The 25,868-nt window shown below is 39.4% G+C and overlaps 1 protein-coding gene across 2 annotated transcripts in view; it reads left to right on the top strand.

The window, feature by feature from the left end:
• The first annotated feature begins 693 nt into the window (after positions 1–693).
• Positions 694–25,868, top strand: part of Cflar (CASP8 and FADD like apoptosis regulator) — a 29,525-nt gene continuing 4,350 nt past the window's right edge. For both annotated transcript variants that reach the window (XM_090354595.1, XM_090354596.1), the window contains exons 1-7: positions 694–1,095; positions 3,569–3,674; positions 4,719–4,854; positions 5,511–5,587; positions 11,339–11,387; positions 20,554–20,603; positions 21,801–21,882. In XM_090354595.1, the coding sequence (XP_090210721.1) occupies positions 725–1,095; positions 3,569–3,674; positions 4,719–4,854; positions 5,511–5,587; positions 11,339–11,387; positions 20,554–20,603; positions 21,801–21,882 (871 nt within the window). In that variant the 5' untranslated portion in view covers positions 694–724. The remainder of the gene's footprint in view (positions 1,096–3,568; positions 3,675–4,718; positions 4,855–5,510; positions 5,588–11,338; positions 11,388–20,553; positions 20,604–21,800; positions 21,883–25,868) is intronic.

A 25,868-nucleotide genomic window follows, 5' to 3' on the forward strand; every position in this document is an offset into this window, starting at 1 on the left:
ACCTGACAGGAGCATAGCTTAGTCCTACAGGCATTCATGATGCAACTGTGAAAAAGGTCCCAGCTTTTGGTGTGTGGCAGCAGGCTTACCGCTGGTATTGAGGGGTATTAAAGTGGGGAATCAATGGGAGAGGGCATGTGTAAGGACAGACCTATTTTCTCTGTGATACCAGAGTGTACATTTAGCTGAGACCCACATTTCTCTAAGCCCCTGTGGTATAACCACTCAAAGGGAGAGTTAACCCTTGTGACAGTACTTTCCCTAATCACTTGCTTAGTCACTGGGCTTTTTTTTCCCTCTTCTTCCCCCGAAGTCACTGATTGTAATTTTGTCATTATTGTAATTTTGTCATTATTGTAATTTTCCCCGAGGCCTACTTTACATTCTGAGAAGTTCAGATAAGCCATGTGGGAGTTTTTGGAGTATTTTGCCTTTAGTTTCATTTCCTTGAACAGTAGGTTTTCTTTTGTCTCTTTTGGTTTTTTGATCAGTTTGGGGTTTGGGCTTTGTCTGCTAGGATCCTTTTCTGTAGATTTTAAAATATAAATTTAATCTACTCAGAGAGACCAGCAAAAAAAAAAAAGAGTCAGTCTTTTATACTTTGAGTTGGGACCTTAGTTACTTTGATAAAAGGTTTAAAGAAAATTCTTTTCTGACTACAGAACTCTTCCACTGAAGAAGAACTCTGAAAGAACTCTGAAAGAAATGAAGAAAGCTTTCAGAAATGAAGTTGATTCTTCGAGACTCAAGGCTCTTTTTTGAGTGGACTGGAACTTTGTTGATGCAGTTCCTGGTCATGGCCCTGTGCCAGGTGTCTGCTGCAGTCATACATCAGGTGGAAGAGGCACTCAACGAAGATGAAAGGGAGAGATTGCTATTTTTGTGCCGGGATGTTGTTACCGATAGGGTTCTACCTAATGTCAGGGAGCTCTTAGATACTTTAAGTAAAAGAGGGATGCTGTCTATCCTGGGCTTGGCTGAGCTTCTCTACAGAATGGGGCGGTATGACCTACTTAAGCAGATCTTGAAGATGGACAGAAGAACAGTGGAGGCCCATCTGCATGGGAACCCTCATCACCTTGTTTCAGACTATAGGTAATTTATCACCTTGTCCTTAGACTGGAATGGTGGGAAGGAGGGAGATGGTGTTGAGTCCACTGAATGGTAGAAATGAAGATTGTGAGAAGTCACAGTACTTGGACCTCTGATCCAACTGCCATCTGATGTCACTTCATTCCTTTGAACTCTGAATTATTATCTTTTTAAAGATTTTGTTGTTGTTATTGTTGTTTGGTACGGGGCTTTGAACTCGGCTTGGGTACTGTCCCTGAGCCTTTTTTCTCTGAGCCACAGTACCATTTTCTATGGGTTAATTGGAGATAAAAGTCTCATGAACTGTCATGTCCAGGCTGGCTTTGAAACATGATCCTTAGATATCAGCCTAATGAGTAGCTAGGATTGTAGGTGTGATCCACCAGCATCTGGCTAGTTTTCTTTTTAAAAAATTAATTATACATGTGATGGGCAGAGGAGTTACAGTTTAAAAAAGTCAGGTAATGAGTACATTTTTTTTTTTTTTTGGACAATGTCCCTCCTTCCCTCACTCTCTTCCAGTTAACTCTGAATTTTTGAAATGATTGCTTGAAGGAATTTGGTAGAAAAACACCATGAAAGAGTAGAGGACAGATGGTGTATACTTGGCTAAAGGATAGAATGACAAGAAAAGAAGCAAGCTAGGAACAAGTAAGAACAAGTAATTCTTGCCAGTCTCTGACAGTGTAAGGGGTGCAGTGGTATTTCCTATCTGATTTTTCTATGATGTCACTGGCAATTTCCAGTATGACAAAGGAAATAACAAGTCTTAACAGTCTTCCTTGTACTATTGTTGAACTCAGATCTCTTCTAAATCCCAGCTAGCCATTCCTCTGCTAAGGAAGTTGTAATAGTAGACTTCTTTCCTGTGGTCCTGCCCTCTAGAGGCCATGGAACTCTTGGGTAAAATCAGTAAAGAATGTCCTGTGCCTAAGAATCTAAGAGGCTTCCTGGTAAAGCAGCCTTCTATGAAGCAAAGATATTCATGGAAGGAATACTAACCATTAGGTGTCTCAGGACCCCTGTTAAATGGCATCTCCAGCTCGAATAGGAAATTTTATCAGGCTAGATTCCTTAGGAGGGCCAGGGTTCTCTCAGGTATTTCCTTGCTTTAGAATCATAAGACTCAAAGCTTGGTTCCTGGATCAACACCAACTTCTTAAAAAGGAAAGCAGTGATATTCACTAGACACTATACTGAAAACAAACTATACAACTTGTGAGTTGGGATGGGAGGAATAAACTGGGAGAGATCAAGGGAAGGAGTGATATAGTAAAAAAAAAAAGTACTCATTACTTATTTAACTGTAACTTCTCTGTATATCATATTTATAATAACAAAAAATAAAAAAGAAAGACTAAAGTCTATTTCTGTCTTTCATGTTAGTTATGAAGGCCAGTCATTTAGATGGTTAATTCATTTCACTGCTAGGGGATTTTTTTAAGGGAAGTTTCTGTTCTCTGAGTTTTTTTCTTTTTTAGTTGGAAAGGAAGGTACCATGGGCGCTGGTGGCTCACATCTGTAATCCTAGATACTCAGGAGACTGAGATCTGAGGACTACAGTTCAAAGCCAGCCTAGGTAATAAAGTCTGTGAGACTTTTATCTCCAACAAACTAGTCAGAAACAAGCTGGAAATGGTGCTGTGGCTCAAGTGGTAGAGTGCTAGCTTTGAGCACATTGAGGCTCTGGGACAGAACCAGGGCTCTGAGTTCTAGCTGCAGGACCAGGCGGGGAGCAAGAGAAGACAAGATAAATTTTCTTTTCTTTCCTTAAGGTAGGGGATGATCTAACCTTCCTGGTTTTTTTTTTTCTTTTTTCCCATATATTTTTGTTGTAATTAATAGAAGGGTTACATGATATTTGCCAGATAGATGGTGCATTAATTCCCATACATTGATACCCTTTCACATGTCTTGGTCCCCATTTCCCTCCCCCCCACCCCCACCCCTCATCTTGTTTTCCCCGCTCCCTATCCAATTTCAAAGAAGAAGGAACACTTTCACATGTAGGCAAGAGCTAGTTTTTCAAGTAATTGTCAGCCTGGATAGGAACGGGTTCTCGTGCCCCCGCCCCTTTAAATCAATTGTATTTGATGCACAAAATACAGAAAATCCTTTAGCTCAAGTTATTAAAGTACAATCTTAATAGCACAGCTATGTGTTTTTCAAGAATGGGTTCTTGCTGGGCATAGTGGCTCACACCAATAATCCTAGCTACTCAGGAGGCTGAGATCTGAGGATCATGGTTCAAAGCCAGCCTAGGCACTAAAAAGTTTGTGATACTCTTATCTCCAATTAACCACCAGAAAACAGGAAGTGGCACTGTGGCTCAAGGGGTAGGATGGTAGCCTTGAGCTGAAGAGCTCAGGGACAGTGCCCAGGCTCAGTGTTGGTCTCATGACCAACAAAAAAATAATGGTTTCTTAAGAGTTCTCACTAAGTATTTCTTTACTAAAGAAACCTGTCTTGTTCACAGGGTGCTCATAACAGAGATTGATGACAATTTGGATAAATCTGATGTGTCCTCATTAATTTTCCTTATGAGTGATTACACAGGCCGAGCCAAGGCAGTAAAAGATAAGGTGAGTTTTCTGGCTTTTATTTCCAAGGGCCTATCAGAAATTAGGACTGCTTCTTATTGTTTAGAGAGAGGAAATTCATGTGAACATGACATATTAGTGGAAGTCCTCAGATTATCTGAAAGGTTTGTTTTCTTCTCAACATAACCAAGTGTGTGTGTGTGTGTGTGTGTGTGTGTGTGTGTGTGTGTGTGTGTGTGTGTGTGTGTTGGTCAGTCATGGAACTTTCACACAGGGCCTGGGCACTATCCCTGAGCTTTTTTGCTCAAAGCTAGCAGTCTATCACTTTGCAACCACTTTGGTTGCAGACAAGTCTTATGTCCTTTCCTGCTGGCTTGGAACCACAATCCTTAGATCTCAGCCTCCTGGTAGCTAAGATTACAGGGATGTTCTACCATTACCCTGTTTTGGGTGTTTGTTTTATCCTTAGGTTTGATCCCATTTTTTATAAAATAAAAAGACCTAGTTATACATCAGTTCTTTCCCTGGTTTAAAAAAGTTTTTTTGGGCCGGGAGTTTGGCCTAGTGGTTAAAGTGCTTGCCTAGCATGCATGAAGACCTGGGTTCGATTCCTCGGTTACCACATACATAGAAAAAAAGCCGGAAGTGGTGCTGAGGCTCAAGTGGTAGAGCTCTAGCCTTGAGAAAGTCCAAGGACAGTGCTCAGGCCCTGAGCTCAAGCCCAGGACTGGCAAAAAAAAAAAAAAAAAAAAAAAAGTTTTTTTGGTCAGTTGCTGGAGTTTCAAGTCAAGTGCTTTAGCTTACTACACAGGCAATCTACTACCACCTGAACTATGCCCTCTTGGCACTCCTTGACACAAAATAGCCCATCATCTATCCCAAACCTATGAACAATCATAGGAACTACAACTATTATCTTTTCTGAGAGCAATTTACCCAGGACAGGTTTTTGGAGTAGGATCTCTGAAGATCACTCTGGAATGAAACATCTGGTCACATTTTCTTATTGCTATTAATCTCATGGTCTTAGGTTTTCATGAGTTAATCAACTCCACTCACGGTTGTTTCTTTTTGTGGCTCTTTTAGAGTTTCTTGGATCTGGTAAATGAATTGGAGAAACTGGATTTGATTTCTCCGGATCAGCTGAATTTATTAGAAAAATGCCTGAAAAACATCCACAGAGTAGACCTGAAGACAAAAATCCAGAAGTATAAGCAGTCTGGTAAGAACAATTTTGGCCTCTTAGTTTTCTAAAATGTTGTTATTCTGTACACAGTTGGAATGGTCGGTAGATTCATTCACTGGGTAGGTGGATTCTAGTCATCCACTATTCCAGTGGCTCAATGTCCACACCCCACTCCTGGCCTATGACAAGAGAGCACATTTCTTTATACTTTCCTATCCCAGATCTGCCAACCCTACTACCATATCCTCCTGCTCTCCATATTTACCAAACCAAAGCACTTCAGAATTCTGTAAAATACTACCAAGCAGTTCTGATACCTGGCCTTTAAGGAAGAGTTTGTAACTCAATCTGCTTAGGCTAGTGAAGCTATGTACATCTGGACTTTTGAATGTATGGTGAACCTTGCTGTGTAGCTCCAATATTTAGCCTGACCACCACCCAACTCTGACTGTTGTCTCTGAGGTACTATAGCTACCATGTGTCATTAAAACCGTTTCACCAATCTCCTTATCTCAGCATTATCTTTCATACTACTTACCCCATGGTCTTTTAGCCTAAGCTTCAGCTTGCGTCTGTCAACTGGCCACTGCTACCATTGAGTTCTAGCTTTAAGGGCAAAATTGAAACCCTCTGACCTACAGAACACAAGCATTTATACATCTTAACTCAGTACCTTTTTTCCATTATTATAGTTCAAGAATCAGGAACAAATTCTCTGAGCCCTTCTCCAGTCTCTGTCTCCAGCTGGAGTCTCAAGGAACCTTTAAAGGTGAGTCTGGAGTCCCAGGGAATGTGTGGAATCTCAGCATGAAACAGTTTCAGGACTTTAACAAAAACACCCATTCTCTTAACATGAACTTGAATGTTAGAACACATCGTGATGGAAATGTGTAGTTTTTTTATTAAATATGTAATTTGTTATAACACAGTTAAATGTTGACAGAGGTACTTGGAGAAAGCAAAGAAATACATATGGTGACAAGCAAATCTTGATTGGACTACTTAAAGACAAACATTGTTTTAATAGTTCAGGATATTTCTTTCTAGTCTCTTTTCTATATGTGTTAGTATCTGTATCTATATGTAGTCTTAATTTTTTCACTATTCATTTGTTTCCTTAGAAGGCATTTTAAAATAAAAAGATGTCCCTACAGAAAATTTTTTTAATTTCTTGAAAAAATTTTCAATTTTCTTCTTACCTCCCAAAGTTATTCCAGATGAGTCATATACAACTACCTCTAATCATTGTTGACTAATTTTCATTTTCCAGATGTATCTTAATGTATTTATCATAATATATTTATTGCTTCCAATTTTGTGATTACAAATGGCTAAAAAAATCCTCTACTTATCTCTTTAGATTTTTTTTTTTTTGCCATTCCTGGGCTTGGGATCAGGGCCTGAGCACTGTCCTTGGACTTTCTCAAGACTAGCATTCTACCACTTGAGCCTCAGCACCACTTCCGACTTTTTTCTATGTATGTGGTACCGAGGAATTGAACCCAAGTCTTCATGCATGGTAGGCAAGCACTCTACCACTAGGCTAAACTCCCAGCCCCCTCTTTAGTTTTTAACTGAGCTTATTTTAATAATTTCAATAAGTTTTATTCTAAGCATTGAGACTTTTTCAGTTCATAAACTGAAACAGATTTTTTCAGGTCATAGACATGTTACATAATCCCTTATAGTTGTATTGGTAGTAAGTAGTACAAAGTCTCATCATATTGTTTAATATTTTACCTTGACAAGAAGAATGATAACGTGCTTTTTTCCCCACCCTATGTAAAATAATGCAGAATTCGTAGTGAGGACTGAAGAGTGCAACTGTGTTGAAAACATTAACTTCTCCTGTATCATAGTGTCTTGGAGAATATGAGCTGTAAGAGATAAAAGTGAGCAATAGCATTTCAGAGCTAAAGTAGATGTTGAGGATTGTACTATCACACCCATTCATTGAACAAAATAAGGAAACTAAAGGCCTAAAGAACACTGTCTATCTACAGCTACTGCATGTTGGACTCAATCCATATTCCCTCTGCTATCCAATGATATTCCTGATAAAACCACAGTCATGCAGGATTAGCTTATCAATAGCTTTTGTTTCTGTTCTTCTGAATCTTTTTTTTTTTTTGCCAGCCCTGGGCTTGAGCTCAGGGCCTGAGCACTGTCCTTGGACTTTCTCAAGGCTAGAGCTCTACCACTTGAGCCTCAGCACCACTTCCGGCTTTTTTTTTGTTTTTGTATGTATGTGGTACCAAGGAATCGAACCTGGGTCTTCATGCATGCTAGGCAAGCACTTTAACCACTAGGCCAAACTCCCAGCCCTCTTCTGAATCCTTATTTTTATTTTTTCAATGGAAATGATAGGATAGTTTATTAGATCAGAAATTTGGGAGAAAGAGATTACACGACAATGCTATACTTGACAGCACTTGAGCTACCTCCAGCCTATGATACCAAACAGGAGATGCGGCAGATTTAGGACTCAAATCAAGATTTTTTTTTCTGGTCAAATTATAGGTTTTGTTTTGTTCTTTTAAATTTCAATGTATAGAGGGGCTACAGTTATATATTCGCCAGATAGAGGGTGCATTACTTCTCACACATTGATATCCCTTCTTATGTTTTTGTCCCCATTTCTCTCCCTTCACCCCCTCCCCTCATTTCCCCCCTCCTATTTCAAATAAACAGGTAAACATCTATATAATATACCAGATAACAAAGTGGGATACAGTAACAATATGAGATTAACCAAAGGGCAATAGAGAAGGGAGAAAAATGTAATACATAAACAGTCACTTATAATTAAGCTCTTGTTTCCATATCCTGGAGGTCCATTAATTTAGGCTTATCCTATATGGCCTTATGTATCTAGGGTTTGAGCTATTGTAATCCTCTGCTAGGAGAGTTTTGGAATAATTAGTGTACTAATTATTACAGATGAGGGAAACCATTGAGCCTCTGTTCTTTGGGTCTGGCTTATTTCACTTAATATGATTTTTTTCCCCCAAGTCTTTTTCCTCACAAATGGTACAATGTCATTCTTTCTGAAGGCAGCATAAAATTCCATTGTGTATAAATACCACATCTTGTTGATCCAATCATCCACTGAGGGGCATCTGCGTTGGTTCCATATCTTTGCTATGGTAAATAGTGCTGCAATGAACATCACTGTGCTAGTGGATTTAGTATGTCCTTGTTTCTGATGATTGGGTAAATGCCTAGTAGTGGAATTGCTGGGTCATAGGGGAGCTCTATGTTTAGTCTTTTGAGAAACCACCATACTGCTTTCCATAGTGGTTGAACGAGTTTACACTCCCACCAACAGTGTAGTAGTGATCCCTCTTAGCCACATCCCCGCCAGCATCTGTTGTTGGATTTCTTGATCATGGCCATTCTAACTGGAGTGAGGTGGAATCTCAGAGTTATTTTGTCAAATCAAGATTTTTCTGAGCCTTCTCTATTACTTATCTTAATACAGGACAGATTGTTATTGTTAGTTAAAAATCCTACCATATAGTCTTGAGCTGAAGAGCTCAGGGACAGCATCCAGGCTGACTTCAAGCCCTATGACCCACAAAACAACAAAAACAACAACAAAAGCCCCTACCATATTTTTACTATTATGTTTCTGTTTTGCAAATGAAGTACATTGTCTCTGTAGTATATTGGAGATCCATATGTTTTGTATATCAATTTCTCCTTAAGCTTGATATATTTAATATGTGACCCACTTATCACTTAGCAAGCATTATAGCATACAAATCCGATAATTTTCTCATTTAGATAGTAACTCATAAGATTTCGATATTAACTACAGAAATGCTTCAAAAATTAAGATGGCATTAAATGATATAAGGTACAGAGACATTAAAAATAAATTGTATAACTATAACTTGTACAATCTAGCTCTGATTTGATTTTATCTCTCTTTCTCTTTCCATTTTGTTGGTCATTGTGCTTGAATTCTGGTCCTGGGTGCTGTCCCTGAGCTCTTCAGCTCAAGGCTAATGGCCTACCCCTAGGCCTGGGTGTTGTCCCTGAGCTTTTCAGCTCAAGGCTACTGCCTTACCCCTCTGGTAAAGCTACTTCCAGTTTTTTAGTGGGTTTTCTAGTGATCACTTGGAGATGAATCTCTGTCTCTCGTTCTTTAGTGCCCAGGCTGGCTTTGAACCATGATCCTCAGATCTCAGCCTCCTGTGTAGCTAGGATTACTGGCTTTTACCTCTTTTTAGTAGTATATAAAAGTGAAGCTGGGCACAAGTGGCTCATGTCTATAATCCTAGCCACTCAAGAGGCTGAGATCTAAGGATCATGGTTTGAAGCCAACCTAGTCTGAGACTCTTAATTACTCAGAAAAATAATTACTCAAAGTGGCGCTGTGGTTCAAATAGTAGAGTGCTAGCCTTGAGCTGAAAAGCTTAGGGACAATGCCCAGACCCAGAGTTCAAGACCCATGATGAACAATAACAAAAAAAAAATATTATATTTGGGCTAGGAGCGTGACCTAGTGGTAGAGTGCTTACCTAGCATGTACAAAGCCCTAGGTTTGATTCCTCAGTATCACATATACAGAAAAGTGGCACTGTGGCCAAAATGATAGAGCACTAGCCTTGAGAAAGCTCAAGGACAGTGCCCAGGCCCTGAGCTGGATAATATGTGGTATGCGTACCTTTCACCTATCCTGTCATCTAGGAAGAGAAAGGGCCAGTTCAACATTTTATTTTCTAGTCTTTGGAAGTAGTTATCAAGAATCCTTGATAATCAAGAAGCAATTCTAGGGGCTGAGAGTTTAGCCTAGTGGTAGAGTGCTGGCCTCACATCATGAAGCCCTAGGTTCAATTCCTCCATATCACATACACAGAAAAAGCCAGAAGTGGTGCTGTGGCTCAAGTGATAGAGCTCTAGCCTTGAGGAAAGTCCAACGACAGTGCTCAGGTCCTAAGTTCAAACCCCAGGACTGGCAAAATAATTTTTTTTCCCCAAGAGTTCGATAAACTTTTATTTAATACCTTATATGGGCTAGTCACTGCACTAGGTGCTGAATATGTCAACAATAATCTCACAAAATAAATTTTTTTAAAGAAGCAAATCTAGAAAAGCAATAATTAGTTACTTATTGAATACTTGCATGTACTTGCCATTGAGCTGAGCATTTAATCATCATAGAACTATGTTTAGCATTATTAGGGGTTTCAATTCCACAAGTCATAAATACAGTGCATCTTTATCAATCTTTACCAATCTTCCATCCTTCTACCCCATTACTCTGTCCTTGTTTTCAGGTTATACAGTTCATTTTTTACATAATAAACAAAGACTATAAAGACTATATTTGCTCACCCTTCCTCCTCCCTCTGCTTTTGTGATCCCCTTCATTGTCTCTCTTCCATCAACATGTTAACACTTGCTGGTATTCATTTTGTAAAATGTTTCATTCATTGTTCAGGAGTTACATCATTAGGTTCCTCTCCTAAGTATACCATCCTTTAGTCAGTTTGTGTATATATGCATAAAACTCTTCATATGTTATCACCTATGTTTGTATTTTGGATCTAACTTCCATATGTGAGAGAAAATGTAGTTTATCCTCCTGAACCTGACTTACTTACTATAATTTTTTCTGGGTCCAACTATTTCTCTGCAAATAATCTAATATTATTCCTGATAGATTAGTAAAATTCCACTGTATATATGTACCACATTTCCTTGATCCACTCAACCACTGTAGGGCCTCTGGGCTGTTTGTGAAACTTGTCTGTGAGTAGTTACTAGGCACTATTATTATTCTCATTTTGCAAATGAAGAAACTTGGAGAGGTTATATAACTTGCTCATTGTGAAGCTTTTAATTGGTAGCATCAAGATTCATAGCCAAGCCATACTTTACCCTATGTGAAAAGAATAGGTTGAATGTTAATCTTGTGTTCTAACAGCTTATTCACACTTGAAGCTATCATAGCACTTATACTATGACATTTGTTTCTATTTTTTTATTTTTTGCCAGTCATGGGTCTTGAACTCTGGGTCTGAGCACTGTCTCTGAGTGTCTTTTGCTCAAGGTGAACGCTCTACTACTACTTAAGCCACAGTGCCACTTCTGGCTTTTTGAGTCCTTTATTGGAGATGAGTCTCACAGTTTCCTGCCAGAGCTGGCTTCAAATCATGATACTCAGATCTCAGCCTCCTGAGTAGCTAGGATTTCAGGCATGAACCATCTGCACCTGGCAACATCTGGTTTTATTAAGATGTTCTGGAACATTTTTTTTTGGAACAATCTAATATGCTTACCCTAATTATGTTTTTTAAAGTTTTCATTTTTTAAAAACAAAGAGTTGGCAGTATCATATAGGATTTACAAAGCTAATAGTTCTTGCTCTTCTTTACAGATAACTGTGAATGTCATATTTTTCCCCCTTGGTAAGAATCCTACTGAGATATTTAAAGAAATGTAATATAACATGCTTCTGGAAAATGAAAAAAAATAAGAGTATGACCTTATTTTTTATGTATTCTTCCAGAATGGAAGAAATAAAGATCAAAGACTTGCGGAATACCATGTCATCCAAAGTAAGACCAATTTTTTAATATTTACTCTTTCTACATTCTTGATAAAGTACATACAAAATGTTGCAGAGGATGGGGATGGAGCTCAACTGTCAATGCTTGCCTCGTATGCATGAGGCCTGGGTTTGATCCTCAGCCCTAGGAAGGAGAGGGAAGTTATTTATAGCTGAAGGTGGTATTTCACACTTATAAACCCATCTCCAAGGGCAGCTGAGGTGGTAAGGTGGAAGGATCATTTGACTTCAGCAGTTTTAGTTTGTTTATTTATTTAGTGCCAAATACTGGGACTTGAACTCAGGGCCTCACATTCTTGATTAGCTTTTTGCTCAAGGCTGGTACAATACCACTTGAGCCACATGTCCACCTCCAGCTTTGTGATGGTTAATTGGAGATTAGAGACTCTTAGATTTATCTGCTTGGGTTAGCTTAGAATTGTGACTATCAGATCTCAGCCTTCTGAATAGCTAGGGTTACAGGTATGAGCCACTGGCAATCTAACTACCCCCAGGAGTTTTAGACCAGGTGAAGCAACAGAAGGATTCTGTCTTCTGAAAAAATAAAAATAAAGCAAAAGTTGCATTTTAGAATTGGCTATTTCTGGGCTACAGGCATGGCTCAAGTGGTAGAGCATCTGCTGGGCAAGCAAGACTGACAATTGTGAGGTCCTGAGTTCAAGTGATGGTACCACCAAAAAAAAGGTAGAGTTGGCTATTTTATCTACATATATATATTTTTAATTGTCCATCCTGGGACTTGATCTCTGGGCCTGGGTGTTGTCCCTGAGCTCTTCATTTCAAGGCTACTGCCCTACCTCTTTTGCCATAGTGCCACTTCTGGTTTTCTGGTAGTTAATTGGAGATAAGAGTCTCATGGACTTTGAATGTTAGTGCCCGCCTGGGCTGGCTTTGAACCTGGCTTTAAACCTCGATCCTCAGATCTCAGCCTCTTGAATAGCTAGGATTACAGGCGTGAGCCACCACTTTGGCTCTTATCTACCTATTCTAACTAAGCTTTCGTAAGGAGTTTAACTCTTCAGTTTATTTACTGGCATTTCTAGTTACCCACTGAATTAGCTCATTTAAATCAGAATACCATCTTATTCTACCAGGTACATTATCTTTGCCATATTTTTTATTAATTTTTATTAAAGAATTTATTAACATTGATTTTTATATCATATTTCAAATGACATGTTTAACAAACAAGTGTTCAAGAAGGGAATCTCTATATATAATCACTGGCACTTAGTTTTTAGAGCATAATCAAAATTAGGCTAAGGACTTGTATATCATAGATACATATTAATTTATGAAATAAAACATGTCTATAGAGTCATAGGTTTTTATGTCTATGTAGTTATGTTTATATTTCCAATACCATGTCCATTAGCATTGGGTATGCAAATATTGAGTACTCTCTCTTGTACTGTTTGGATCTAATAGCCACATATTAAGGATACCATATCTTTGCCATACTTTTAAGAAAACTATAATCAGGCCTTGTTAAACATTAATCAAACCATGATTATAGACCAGATTAAATCAAATAGCTAGCAGCAGGAAGAAGAGCAGTTAATAGGTTCTTGCTTTATAGCCCAGTTCATATATCTGGATACTCTACAGAAAACCTTCTCCATCTCCTAAGAAAGAAAATATTCTATTAAAAACTGAGTCATCAAAAGGCTAAACATAGAACTCCCCTATGACCCAGCAATTCCACTACTTGGCATTTACCCAACCACCCAGAAACAAGGACATACTAAACCCACTAGCACAACCATGTTCATTGCAGCACTATTCACCATAGCAAAGATATGGAACCAACCTAGATGTCCCTCAGTTGATGAGTGGATCAACAAGTTGTGGTATTTGTACACAATGGAATTCTATGCTGCTGTCAGAAAGAATGACATTGCCCCATTTGTTAGGAAATGGAAAGACTTAGAAAAAATCATATTAAGTGAAGTAAGCCAGACTCAAAGGAACTTAGGCTCAATGGTTTCCCTCATTCGTCATAATCAGTAGAAACCTTGGGTTCTACTAGCAGAGATTTGCAATAGAGCAAAATCTTGATACATAAGGACATATAATGTGAAGCTAATTGAAAGGACTTCCAGGATAGTGAAACAAAGGCCATATAATGAATGATTGTTGTCCTTAATGTACTATGTTGTCTCTCATCTCCTTTGCTGTCCCTTGGTTATCTCATATTGGTATAGTATCTCACCTTGTTATCTGATTTATTGAATTTATTTGTATTTGGATATTTGAAATTTGATAGGGAAGGGGGGAAAACCAAGACGGGTGGGGGGTGTGGGGGGAGGGAAATGGGTACCAAGACATGTGAAAGGGTATCAATGTATGTGAATTAATGCACCTTCTATCTGGCAAATATCATGTAACCCTTTTACTAATTACAATAAATAAATAAATAAATAAATAAATAAATAAATAAATAAATAAAAACTGAGTCATGGGGCCAGGAGTTTGGTCTAGTGGTAGAGTGCTTGCCTAGCATGTACGTGTGTTCGATTCCTCAGTACCACGAACATAGAAAAAAGTCGGAAGTGGTGCTGAGGCTCAAGTGGTAGAGTTCTAGCCTTGAGAAAGTCCAAGGACAGTGCTCAGGCCCTGAACTCAAGCCCCGAACTGGCAAAAACAAAAATAAAACAAAACAAAATAAAAACTGAGTCATGGAGGTTGCAGAAGAAGATGGTGGTGTCCTGGCTCTCTCTAACCAGAGATTTGACGTCCTAACATGCACTTCTCCCCAAGAAACTGTCAACATCAGATACATAAACAAGCAGAGAATCACGGGAACTGAAGGGGAAAAAAATCACCTGGTAACTTGTATACATAAAGATGGAAAATCTTGAAGAGCCCTCCCCCACCTCCATCCCCCACCCCCCACTAGCAGCATGGCTAAGCATGGAAAGTGGCCCTGGCCGGGGCTGCCCGGGACTCCATAACCCACCAGCAGATTGAGGCATTCAGATGCAGAAAACTCCCACAGAATGGGGACTGGTTAAAGCAGAAAGAGACAGAGACCAGGTGGAAGCCATGGGGACATCCAGACACAGAGAGTGCCCATGGTCCATGCGTCAGCCCACAGCCAACAGGGTGGAGATTTGAGAGCAGCTCTGCAGCTTGGGCCGGTTGCTGCTCAGTGGTGAGAGTGGTTCTATGGCCAGAGTGGCAGGAGTGGCTCTGCTGCCACCTGAAACCCAGGACCTTACCATCAAAACTGCAGCAGACACACAGATTTGCCACCACCCTGCTGGTCAGCCCACAGCCAATCCCAGGATCAGTAAGTACCCTGCTGGGGCCATCCCACAGGAGACCAAGCACTGGCCATAGAGCTTGGCCTTCAAGAAGGGGCACCACACTTGAAGAGGACAAAGAGGCCAGAGCCCTTTCTCACCCCCACACCGAACCTGTTAGCTTCCAGTGGGAGGCAAGCTCCTACTAGTGTGCTAGGACCCTGCATCCACCACAGCTCTGGCTAGCAGCAGGGAAACCAGGCCTGCTTAAAAAGAACACAGCCAAAATCTCACCCCCTCCACCTACACACACAGACAACCAATTGGAGGACAAAGTGCAAACAAACTTAAACTGTCTCTTCAGCTCTCTGCAGCAGGCAAGTCCAAGTGGGCAGCTGGTGGTAGACCTTTCCCAGGTAGGGAGCCACAGGGGCATGCACCCCCCCCCCCGCAAAGTGCAAACAAACTCCTGTGGATTCCTGGGAGTCCCACCACTTCTAAAGCACAGTCCCATCTCTAACCTTCCCAGCCCCACCCAGTAGAGCAGACCAAGAGCCTTTCATAACCCTCAGCCAAGCACCTGCACATGTGCACGCTGGCCCTGGGACCCAGTGTGGGCTAGTCCATCCAATATAAATTAGCTCTGGACAAATGAGGACTGCCACCAGTCAGGTGCAAACTGGCCAAGATCGGGCCATGGCCCTGACAATCCCTGAACCCAAATGTGTATATCACAATGAAGGCTTGTAAGATTCATCAACAATCAAGACAACCAAATCCAAAAGGCAAGAGCAATCCAGGGGAGGACCTCAGTGAGAGGGAAGAAGAGACATTAAAGAAATGATGACAGAATTGGTCAATGAAATAAAAGGGGGGGAAGCAAAAATAAATTCAAGAGTATAAAGAAGAAATGACAAAGAAAATCCAGGACTCTCAATAAGATAATGAGATAAAAACAGTCATGCTATCTATCTCATTAAAAGACAACATTGATATTATGAGAATGGATCACAGAAGCATAAAAGGTTCAACTCCCACGATACAAACCATAATGGAATTATAAGTAACAGAATAAGTGTAATGGAAAATAGAATATCAGGAGTCAAGGATAAAACAGAGGAGCTAGAATAAAAAGGCAAACGTATGGGAAAAACACTCAGAATTTACCAAAGGAAAGTCCAAAAATTGGCAGACTCAGCTAAGGAATCAAATTTACACATACTTGGGATCAACAAGGGGGAACAATTTAATAGTAAAGGCATTGAAAAATCTCAATGATGTTCTTTACTGAGATACAAAAAGTAATCCAAAAATTCATATGGAACAACAAAAGACCTAGAATAAGCAAAGCGATTCTAGGCAAAAAACAAAAACAAAACAAAATAAAAAACAAGAACAGCAACTATGTGGGCAGTATCACAATACTAGATTTCAAACTCTACTACAAGGCCATAACAGTAACTTGGTATTGGCACAAAAATAGACCCAAAGACCAGTGGAACAGATTAGATGACCCAGAATAAGACCATATATTTACAGTCATCTGATATTCAACAGTTGGTGTTGGGAATATTGGGCAGCCATATGCAGAAAACTAAAAACATCAGACCTGAAACTCTGAAACCACTGCAAAAGAGTACTAAAGATATTAGAACTTATAGGTATAGGCAGGAACTTCCTGAATAGTGTCCCAGGGGCACAACAGATAGGAGAAAGACTCAACAAGTGGGACTACATTAAAATAAAGTTTTTGCACAGCTAAGGACATAGCTACTAAACTAGAAAGACAGCCAACCAATTGGGAAATGATCTTTACCAGCAATGCATCATACAAAGAAAGGCCTAGTATCCAGTACATACAAGGAGCTCAAGAAACCAACCTCTCCCAAACTTAAAACACCAATTACTAAATGGGCAAGGGAATTAAGAAGAGATTTCTCAGAAGAAGTAAAAATGGCAAGAAACGCATGAGAAAATGTTCATCATCCTAGCCATTAAAAAAATGTGACTCAAAACAACCCTAAAATACCATCTTATCCCAGTTAGATTGGCCAACGTTTTGAATTCTAACAACAACAAATGCTGGCAGAGATGTGGGGAAAAAGGAACCCTACTGCTGGTGCAAATGTAAACTAGTACAACCTCTCTGGACAGCAGTCTGTAGGTTTCTCAAAAAACTAAATATAAGTCAGGTGCCGGTGGCTCACACCTGTAATCCCAGCTACTCAGGAGGCTGAGATCTGAGGATTGCAGTTCAAAGCTAGCCAGGCACAAAAGTCTGAGACTCTTATCTCCCAATTAACCACCAGAAAACCAGAAATGGCACTGTGGCTCAAGTGGTAGAGCACTAGCCTTCAGCTGAAGAGCTCAAGGACAGAGCCCTAGGCCCAGAGTTCAAGCCCCATGACTAACAAAAACCCCCCAAAAGCCCACAAAAAACAAAACAAAACAAAAAACCCCACAAACAAACAAAACCTAAACATAGACCTTCCCTACCATCTATCCCTACCACCCCTGGGCATCTACTCTAAACATCAGGCGCCAGGATGTGACAAAGTACATACCCATTAGAAAGAAAAAAAGGTGGTAGCCCATGCCCAGGCCCAGAGTTCAAGACCTACGACCAACCAAAAAAAAAAAGAAAGGCATCAAATAATGCCATTTGCAAGGAAATGGTTGGAACTAGAACAAATTATACACAAAATTCTAGATACATATATTAAGATCAAAAGGAGACAGTCTTAGGAGAGAATCACAAAAGTGCAATACCCAAGCACCTCCTCATATATGCATAATATACATACTGAAAGAAACCCAAAAGATATGTAAACAAAAGACTTTTTTCTTATTTTCTTTTTTTAATGACTGTATTATATATAGTGTATTCATATCCACATCCGTGGGAGGGGGGAAAAGGCACAGAATAAGTGGGAAAAGGGTGAAAACCTGCAGCCATGGAGTGCACTGAACATTGATGAAAGTGAACTATGCAACACAGGTGGAGATGGGAAAGAGGGAATGGGAGACAACAAGGGAACAGATGATACTATGTAAAAGGAAAGATACTAATTACCTGATGTATGTAAAGGTAAACTTGCTGTGTATCACCTCACAATAAAGTAACTTGAAGCCAGGCGCCAGCAGCTCATACCTGTAAAGTCACTTCAACACATTTCAGGTCTCTCTCTTAAAACACTAGTAATTGATCCCATGGTATCATTTTTCTTTTGTGCCTGCAGTAGGGCTTGAACTGGGGCCCTGAGCCTTTATGGAATAGTATCATTTGTAAAGAGTTTCTTTGCTTTCTTGACGCCTTCCTAAAGTGAGGGCAGAAGGTAGAGAGCTATGCTTCAGAACACCAGAAAGCAGGATTGGTGGCTGCTCTGGCTGCAGGCTTATCTGTGGGTTCTAGAATTTGTCATGTGTGTGGTAAGGACTCATGAACATTTTGAGATGCAGTACTTGATGGAAGCCTTTTCCTGGCAGGCCAGTTTCTTATTTCGCAACCTGCATCAGGAAAGCCTTTTGTCTACATGAGGCAGATAGTGCAGCTCACACTTGCATTCTCCACCTAATATTCTGCCTTCCAGCAAAGGCTGTTAGGAATCTGATTAATTCCTAAAATGACAGCATTTTACTCAAAACACTGATGAAGTTCTGAGGTTGCTTATAGGGAAAATATAAAGCCTGGTAGATTTCCTGGGAAGTAAAACCAAGTGGTATTGTCTAATCATAGACTAGTCATAATTACACAGGTGAGAGAAATGACGAATCCAACTCACCTGGTGATCCTATTAGGATCACTACCTGCTTTTGTCTGGAACTGGTTTACTTACTAAAAGAAAAAGCATTCTGATAAATTAGGCTTAATCTAGAAGAAATTTAAGATAACACAAAACAAGTATTCAAGCTGGCCGGTGGTGGCTCACATCTGTAATCCTAGCTACTCAGGAGGCTGAGATCTGAGGATTAAGGTTCAAAGCCAGCCAGGGCATAACAGGACCCCAGACTCTTATCTCCAATTAGCCTCTACAAAACGGGAAGTGGGGCTTGGTTCAAGGGTAGGGACATAACCTTGAGCTGAAGAGCTCAGTGAAGAGCCCAGACTGAGTTCAAGCCCCATGACCCCACCGCCCACCGCAAAAAAGCTAGTATTCATATTAGTTTGGACTTCCAACTAGATTTCAACTAAAACTCAGGATGATGTTGGTTTCTACAATTTGTTAGGCTCTTATTAAATGCTTTATATTAGAACAGGCACAATGCATAAACTACTGTGGAATTTTTGTTCTATTAAAACAGTGATTGGTAAAACACTGAAAAAGATCAAGTGAATTCTTTTTCTTTCAGATATTAGATTTTTCTAACATCTGATTTGTACACCTCTTGGCTCTTCAGTTAGGTTTAGCATATTTATTTTCCCTCAGTACCTGTAGAGGGATTGACTCCAGATTCATGTGGATTCTATTATCTATATATACGCAAAGATCCTAATGCAAAACTATGTAGTATTTGCACATATCTCATACAGGGCCTGATAAACTTGAAATCACTGAAGACTACTTATATATCCTAACACAATGTAAAAGCTATGTTCACAGTCATACTTTATTGTTTGGGGAACAATGACAAGAAAAATATGTACATGTTCTGTACAAATCCTAGGTTAGGTGAATATTTAAAATGTATGGATTTAAAAGGCCAAGTATATATGTATGAAAATCTGCTTATAGATATTTTAAAGTATATGGATTAATATTATACATATTAATAATTCATTTTACTTAATATACTTTTCATGTTTTTGATATCAGATAGTTATTTTTCATCCTTTTAAACACTGAATGGTATTTTATTATATAAATCATAATTGATTTATTAACACATTTCATGTTAGACTTCTAGGTTCTTTCTAGTCTGGGTCCATTATAGTTTTTCAGAAGATATATGTTACAAACATTTTTTAACTCCTTCTCTATAGTTCCTTAAAACTTCTATAAGTAGAATGTTGGTTAAGGGATATTGCCAATTGCTTTTTGTGTGTGTGCGCCAGTTCTGGAGCTTGAAGTCAGGGCTTAGGTGCTGTTCCTGAGTTCTTTTGTTCAAAGCTAGGACTTTACTACTTGAGTCACAGTTCTTCTCTAGGCTTTTTGGTACTTAATTTGACATAAGAGTCTCACAGAGTTTCTTGCCTGGGTTGGCTTCAAACTGCAATACTCAGACCTCGGCCTCCTGAGTAGCTAGGATTACAGGCATGAGCCACTGGTACCTGGTAACCAACTTTTTTTTTTTTTGCCAGTCCTAGGCTTGAGCTCAGGGCCTGAGCACTGTCCTTGGACTTTCTCAAGGCTAGAGCTCTACCACTTGAGCCTCAGCACCACTTCCAGCTTTTTTTCCCCCCATGTATATAGTACCAAGGAATCGAACCCAAGTCTTTGTGCATGCTAGGCAACACTCTAACACTAGGCCAAACTCCCGGCCCACCAACTGTCTTTTTAAAGATTGGTTTCAATTTACACAGTATTAGCATTTCTCCTAAATGTGCTGATAGTGGAATTTTCTTTGCCTGTTTCTAGGTATTATTTTAAAGCCTCAGCACAAGTAGGAAAGCTATCTATCTTGAGGAGATTACTGAATTCTTATTAGGTTAAAAACTCATCACCACCTGGTTGTTACCTGGACAGAGAACCATTTTTCATTGGCTTGTGTGCAGATTTTCTTCATAGTCCTTGTATAGGGGGGCAATTGTGAATTTTCTTATCAGTCAAATTTTTCAGAATGAAACTTCCAGACTGGGTATGATGAGAAGAAGGAGATATAGTTGAGGAAAGTGAGCAAAGAGTATTCCACCAGCATGGTGGCAGTTTTCATTTTTCTTCTACTTTGTAACATTTCTCTTTCATCCTCCAGAAAAATCTGTGAAGATACCCATTCAGGAATCCGGAGCTTTCTTTCATCAGGTATGTAATATATTACCTGATTTAGTTGGTATTGTATTTTAAGCAAAGTATCTGTAAAAATACTGATTTCTGGAACTGGGAGTGGTGGCTCACGCCTGTAATCCTAACTCCTCAGGAGGCTGATATCTGAGGATCAAGGTTCAAAGCCAGCCTGGGCACTAAAGACTGGGAGACTTTTATCTCCAATTAACCTCTAGAAAACCAGAAGTGGGGCTGTGGCTCAAGGGGTAGAGCAGTAGCCTTGAGCTGAAGAGCTCAGGGACAACACCCAGGCACACAGTCCAAGTCCCATGACCAACAAAAACTAACAAACAACCACCACCACCACCAACAAAAAACCCTGATTTTTAAAAAATACCTGTCCATTAAGAATTCGTTGTGGGGGCCAGGAGTTTGGCCTAGTGGTAGAGTGCCTGCCTAGCAAGCATGAAGACCTGGGTTTGATTCCTCGGTACCACATACATAGAAAATGCCAGAAAAGGTGCTGTGGCTCAAGTGGTAGAGCTCTAGCCTTGAGAAAGTCCAAGGACAGCAATAAGCCCCAGGACTGGCCAAAAGAAAAGAATTCTTTGTGACCATGAGTTTCTCCAAGTATTATTCTCCTGAGAACTGGTTGACCAGAGAAATGTAAACATAGCAAAGAGAGTATGTTAAAGTAGATTGCATTAGTGGACTTTGGAATGCAGGAAATTCCAAAGTACTCCTTCTCCTTAGCTAAGTAATTTCTGAACAAAGAAGTAGGCAGCAACAATACTGAATCTTGATTTGCCCTGTCCATCGCCCCCCCAACACTGTTCAGCTGACATGTTCCTCTACTTAAAAGGAGGCCACAGAAGACCTCCATTTGTACTGGTTTGGAACTTTGTTTCTATTTTAGGTTATTGTACAAACAATATTCCCTACCTTCTATCTGCTTCAAATTATCTTTGTTCTGCAAAGCTAAGGCACATGTAGAGACTATAATTTTCATTAGAATCGACAATTGAAATAGCTTGTTTTAGGCACAGTATACTAATAGAAGAAAAAATGGATATTCATGGGAAATGTCATCTGTGATGATTCAAGGCAGTATCTATTCAGTGACTCACTGCTGAAGTGATGTTTAAGGAAATCCAAAAGAAGACACGTTGTAGGAGGGGGACTTATGAAAAAGACAGGTATTCAGAGTGATTCTAATAGTTTTTTTTTTCTTTCCAGCCCAAGACTCAAGAAAGATATAGAATGGAGACCAAGCCCCTGGGAATTTGCTTGATAATCAATTGCACTGGCAATGACACAGGTAGGTATGGAAGTTTCAGATCATGAGAAACATTGGATTCATCAGTGTAATCAACACCTGCTGCTATAACAAAGCACAGTAGATTGAGGCCTTCCTTGTTCAGGGTCCTCTGCAATTGGATGGTGGATGATGGAAGAGAAGATGTGTAAAGGATCTCCTACCAGAATGATAGACAGATGCTGTAGCAAGGAGCAATTCTGGGATACAACAAACATTTATAATGGAAGATAATCTGGTTTCCAAAATTATCAGATTCCATTATTTCACCAAAGATGAAAAGTGTTTCTTACAGATATTAAAAATATCTGAAGTGCTTGCCTAGCATGCACAAAGACCCGGGTTCAATTCTTTGGTACCACATACATAGAAAAAGCCAGAAGTGGTGCTATGGCTCAAGTTGTAGAGCTTTAGCCTTGAGAAAGTCCAAGGACAGTGCTCAGTCCTGAGCTCAAGGCCCAGGACTGGCAAAAAAAAAATCTATCTATCTATCTATCTATCTATCTATCTATCTATCTATCTATCTATCTATCTATTCTGAGCCATGTGTTACTTGGGTCCGTGCTCCTTTATTAGTGGTTGGTCTACCTGTGTATCACTGCCACTTGGATCAAAATTGATTCTTTTGTTCAGTTATTTTGAGATGTCTGACTCAAACTGAATCATCATTGGTGATGCTTCTCAACATTCTCTTAGCATGAGCTAGGGCAATCTTTAAAGCTCACTTAAAAGTCTAAGATAAGGTCAAATTAACAAATATGAAACTGAATTTCCCAGGATGCCAGATATAATTTGTTTTCCTGTGTCCTATCTTCTGGTTAGATGTGAAAAGTGCTGTTTCTTCAGGTATATAAAATTATATTTTCTTTTTTAACTATTAAAGCAGGCACTGATGATTCATGCCTGTAATCCTAGCTGTTTGGGAGGCTCAGATATGAGGATCATGGTTTGTAGCTAGCCCTGACAGAAGTCTATGCAACTCTTACCTCCAGTGATGTGGTTCAATTGGTAGAGTACCTTGAGCAAAAAAGCCAAGAGAGGGCAAGAGACCCTGAGTTCAAGCCCTGTCCTGAAATAAAACCAAACAACTTCTGTGTAAGAACAAGGAAGTATTTTTTCTGAGTCACTTCCTGTTTCAAAAGACATTATATAATTGCCCTTCACTTGTTTATCAGTCTTATTTTATTTACCAGAAAAATTCCCAACTTCAGTGAACACTCTGTTATATACATATCTATTGTAGAAAAAGAATAAAGATAAAACCAATTCCTGTTTGAATTTCAAAGTTATTAGTTAAATCTGACCTCTGAGCTTGCTTCCCTTGCTGGATGAGCCTCTGATAGATAGGGACTACATGCCTATTTGCATTTCTCTGCATTATAGCAGCATGACTGGAATTGGGTCCTGTGATACAATTGTATAGGTTTGATTTATGGCTCTCCCATGTCCTAGCTTATGGTGTTATAAGCTATATAGATTATAGTCCCTTTAAGACTGTAAAGTGGATTGGTAACAGGACCCTGTCACAGCTGTATGTGTGTGTAATAAGTGAATTTTCTATTCATAAAGAGCTTAAAACAGTTCCTGTCACATTGTAACCATGAGCTAATTACCAGTGAACATTGTCTCATTTTGTGTATAAATTATGAATATCAAGTGATATCAAAAGTTGTAGAGAGGCTTCACTTAAGACAGCAGCCACATGTTTCTGGCCAGGTTGAACGCTAAGGGAATTGAGTGCCCACTCCTTGTTCTTATGAGAATAATGTACCATTAAGGAGGGTTTCCTCCTGGGAGCAAAGGACCAGGAATCTATGATTGGTGCTCTTCATTTTCTGGGCATTCTTTTCCACTGGGCCCAAGTAGTTGTTCACTTGAAAGTCTAGTATCATTAATAGCATTTCCACTTAAGTCAGTTACTCAGAGGTTGCAAGCCTATATGTTCTAAAGTCCAGGGTATATGTAGAATGTTCTTTGTTGAAGACTTGTATTTCAGACTAGAAGGTTTTAGAATTTAGAAAGATCACATACATATATACTTTACTTGCATTCTATTCATGTACTTTATATTAATTAGAACCTCTTTTATTAAGGGTACTCAACATGTAGCTGTCAGCACACTGGTGTGACAATTCCTTTTTATCCTATATTTTTTAAAATAGCCCCTTTTCATAGAACTTGGCAAAATAAGTATGCCCTCATTTAAACTAAATGAATTCTGGATTAATGTGGTCATGACATTTTACTTCATTTAGTTTTGAGGCTTTATATTGACAGTCCCTAAATCTGTGAATAGTGCTTACTGTGGCCTTTCCACTAGCAGCCTTATTCTGACTGCAAGCAAGAGGAAAGCTTTCAAGGAGTCTTTTCTAAGGAGCAGTTATCATTAAGGCCGTGTAGGAAGTGAATTTTAAGGGTGGGGAGGAGAAATAGGACTTCTGCATTTCATTGACTTTTTTTTTTTTGAAACCAACTCCTATTACTTCCTTTATTTGTGGGCAGAGGCACAATGGCTAGGTGGAGCACAGGATATAGATCTGTCTGCCCTCAGCCCATTGTTTTAGCTTAGAAAATTGACATTTCCCATTGGGACTTAAGACATGGCTTCCAAGAGATATACTACAGGTTCCCTAATTCATAGCTTGAAATGGTTGCCCTTTTTCACCCTTAAGATTAATCTTACATTTTGAATAAATTAACCCCAATTTGTAAGCAGTTTGCACAAATATCACTGAATCCTTATAGCTACCCTTTGAAGAAGAGTTAAAAGTACTAAGTATAAATGCTACTTAACAGAAGAGTAATCAGAAGCTGTAATTTACTCAGAGTCACACTGTTAGTTATCATACCTTGTCATTAGGAAGTAAGCTGCTTTTTTGAACACATGCTTTTGTTGACCCGGTTAGCAAATGCAAGCTAGTGTTCCTGCCTATCTCTACCTAACATCTGAGGAAAGCGAGTCTATAAGGACTTCAGGATATGTCTGTTCATTGATTTTGTCTTCCCGGAGATGCTAAATCGCTGCTCTGTTTTCTCCCACAGCACCTCTGATATGGTGTTCTTGTCCTTATTTGAGGCATTAGGGACCTGCATGTTTTGGGCTTCATTTCTGTCATCTTTCCTCTTCCTGTACTAGAATTAAGAATTTTCTATATCAGACCTCAGATTCTCATCCCCTTCTAACTCGCCTGTTAAAAGGAGGTCAGACCTCTGTGAATCCCCCAAGGTTGAGATCCTAGAAGTAGATGGACAGGACATAAACTCAAATCTTGTGGGCTGATTCCATTTTTTACTCCATATGGTGCACCTTCCTACAGACTACAACAAAGAACAAGCCCAGATAAAGAAAGGACTAGAAGGCACCCAGTAGAGTTTGTCCAATTCCTGCTGATATGGGAATTTATCACTGAAAAGTTGAGTAAGTCTTAGATAACAATTAAACAGTGCTTAGGATCTGTTGTTTCCCTGTTTGATTCCACCCCCTAGAGGACAAAAGACTACATGACAAGGGACCTGTGAGTTCTGAAACAAAGTATGTGAAATAATAGTTGTCTGGGTTCTGTCACAGTCCTCCCATCCACTGCACAACCAGTTCTTGGCACTGAAGTTTTGCTCACACCCTGGGGAGATTTCTTAGGCCAATATGGCTGGGCCTTCCTACCATATGGAGTTTAGTAGGTTATTAGTAACCTGTAAATAATGTCCCCATTGCTTATTGATTATAGGCTAAAGAATACTAGTTAGGCTGTTTGTATCTTTTCATTCTTAAAGGCTATAATATCTATTTTTTAACCATTAATTGTTGTGCCAGATAAAGAAGAAAAGTACTTAACATGAATATAATCTTAAGTAAGGCTGCTTATTTCTTTTTCCTGAGGGAAGGTCAAAGGATTTAAAATGAATTTGCTTTCTAAAAATGTATATGAATCACTCCAAAGTTGAATTGCTTAAAACAATATTAATTATATCTTCTATAGTTCTTGTGGGTC

Source organism: Megascapheus bottae, chromosome 21, assembly GCF_031878675.1.
Source record: "Megascapheus bottae isolate mThoBot1 chromosome 21, mThoBot2.hap1, whole genome shotgun sequence".
Lineage (NCBI taxonomy): Eukaryota > Metazoa > Chordata > Mammalia > Rodentia > Geomyidae > Megascapheus > Megascapheus bottae.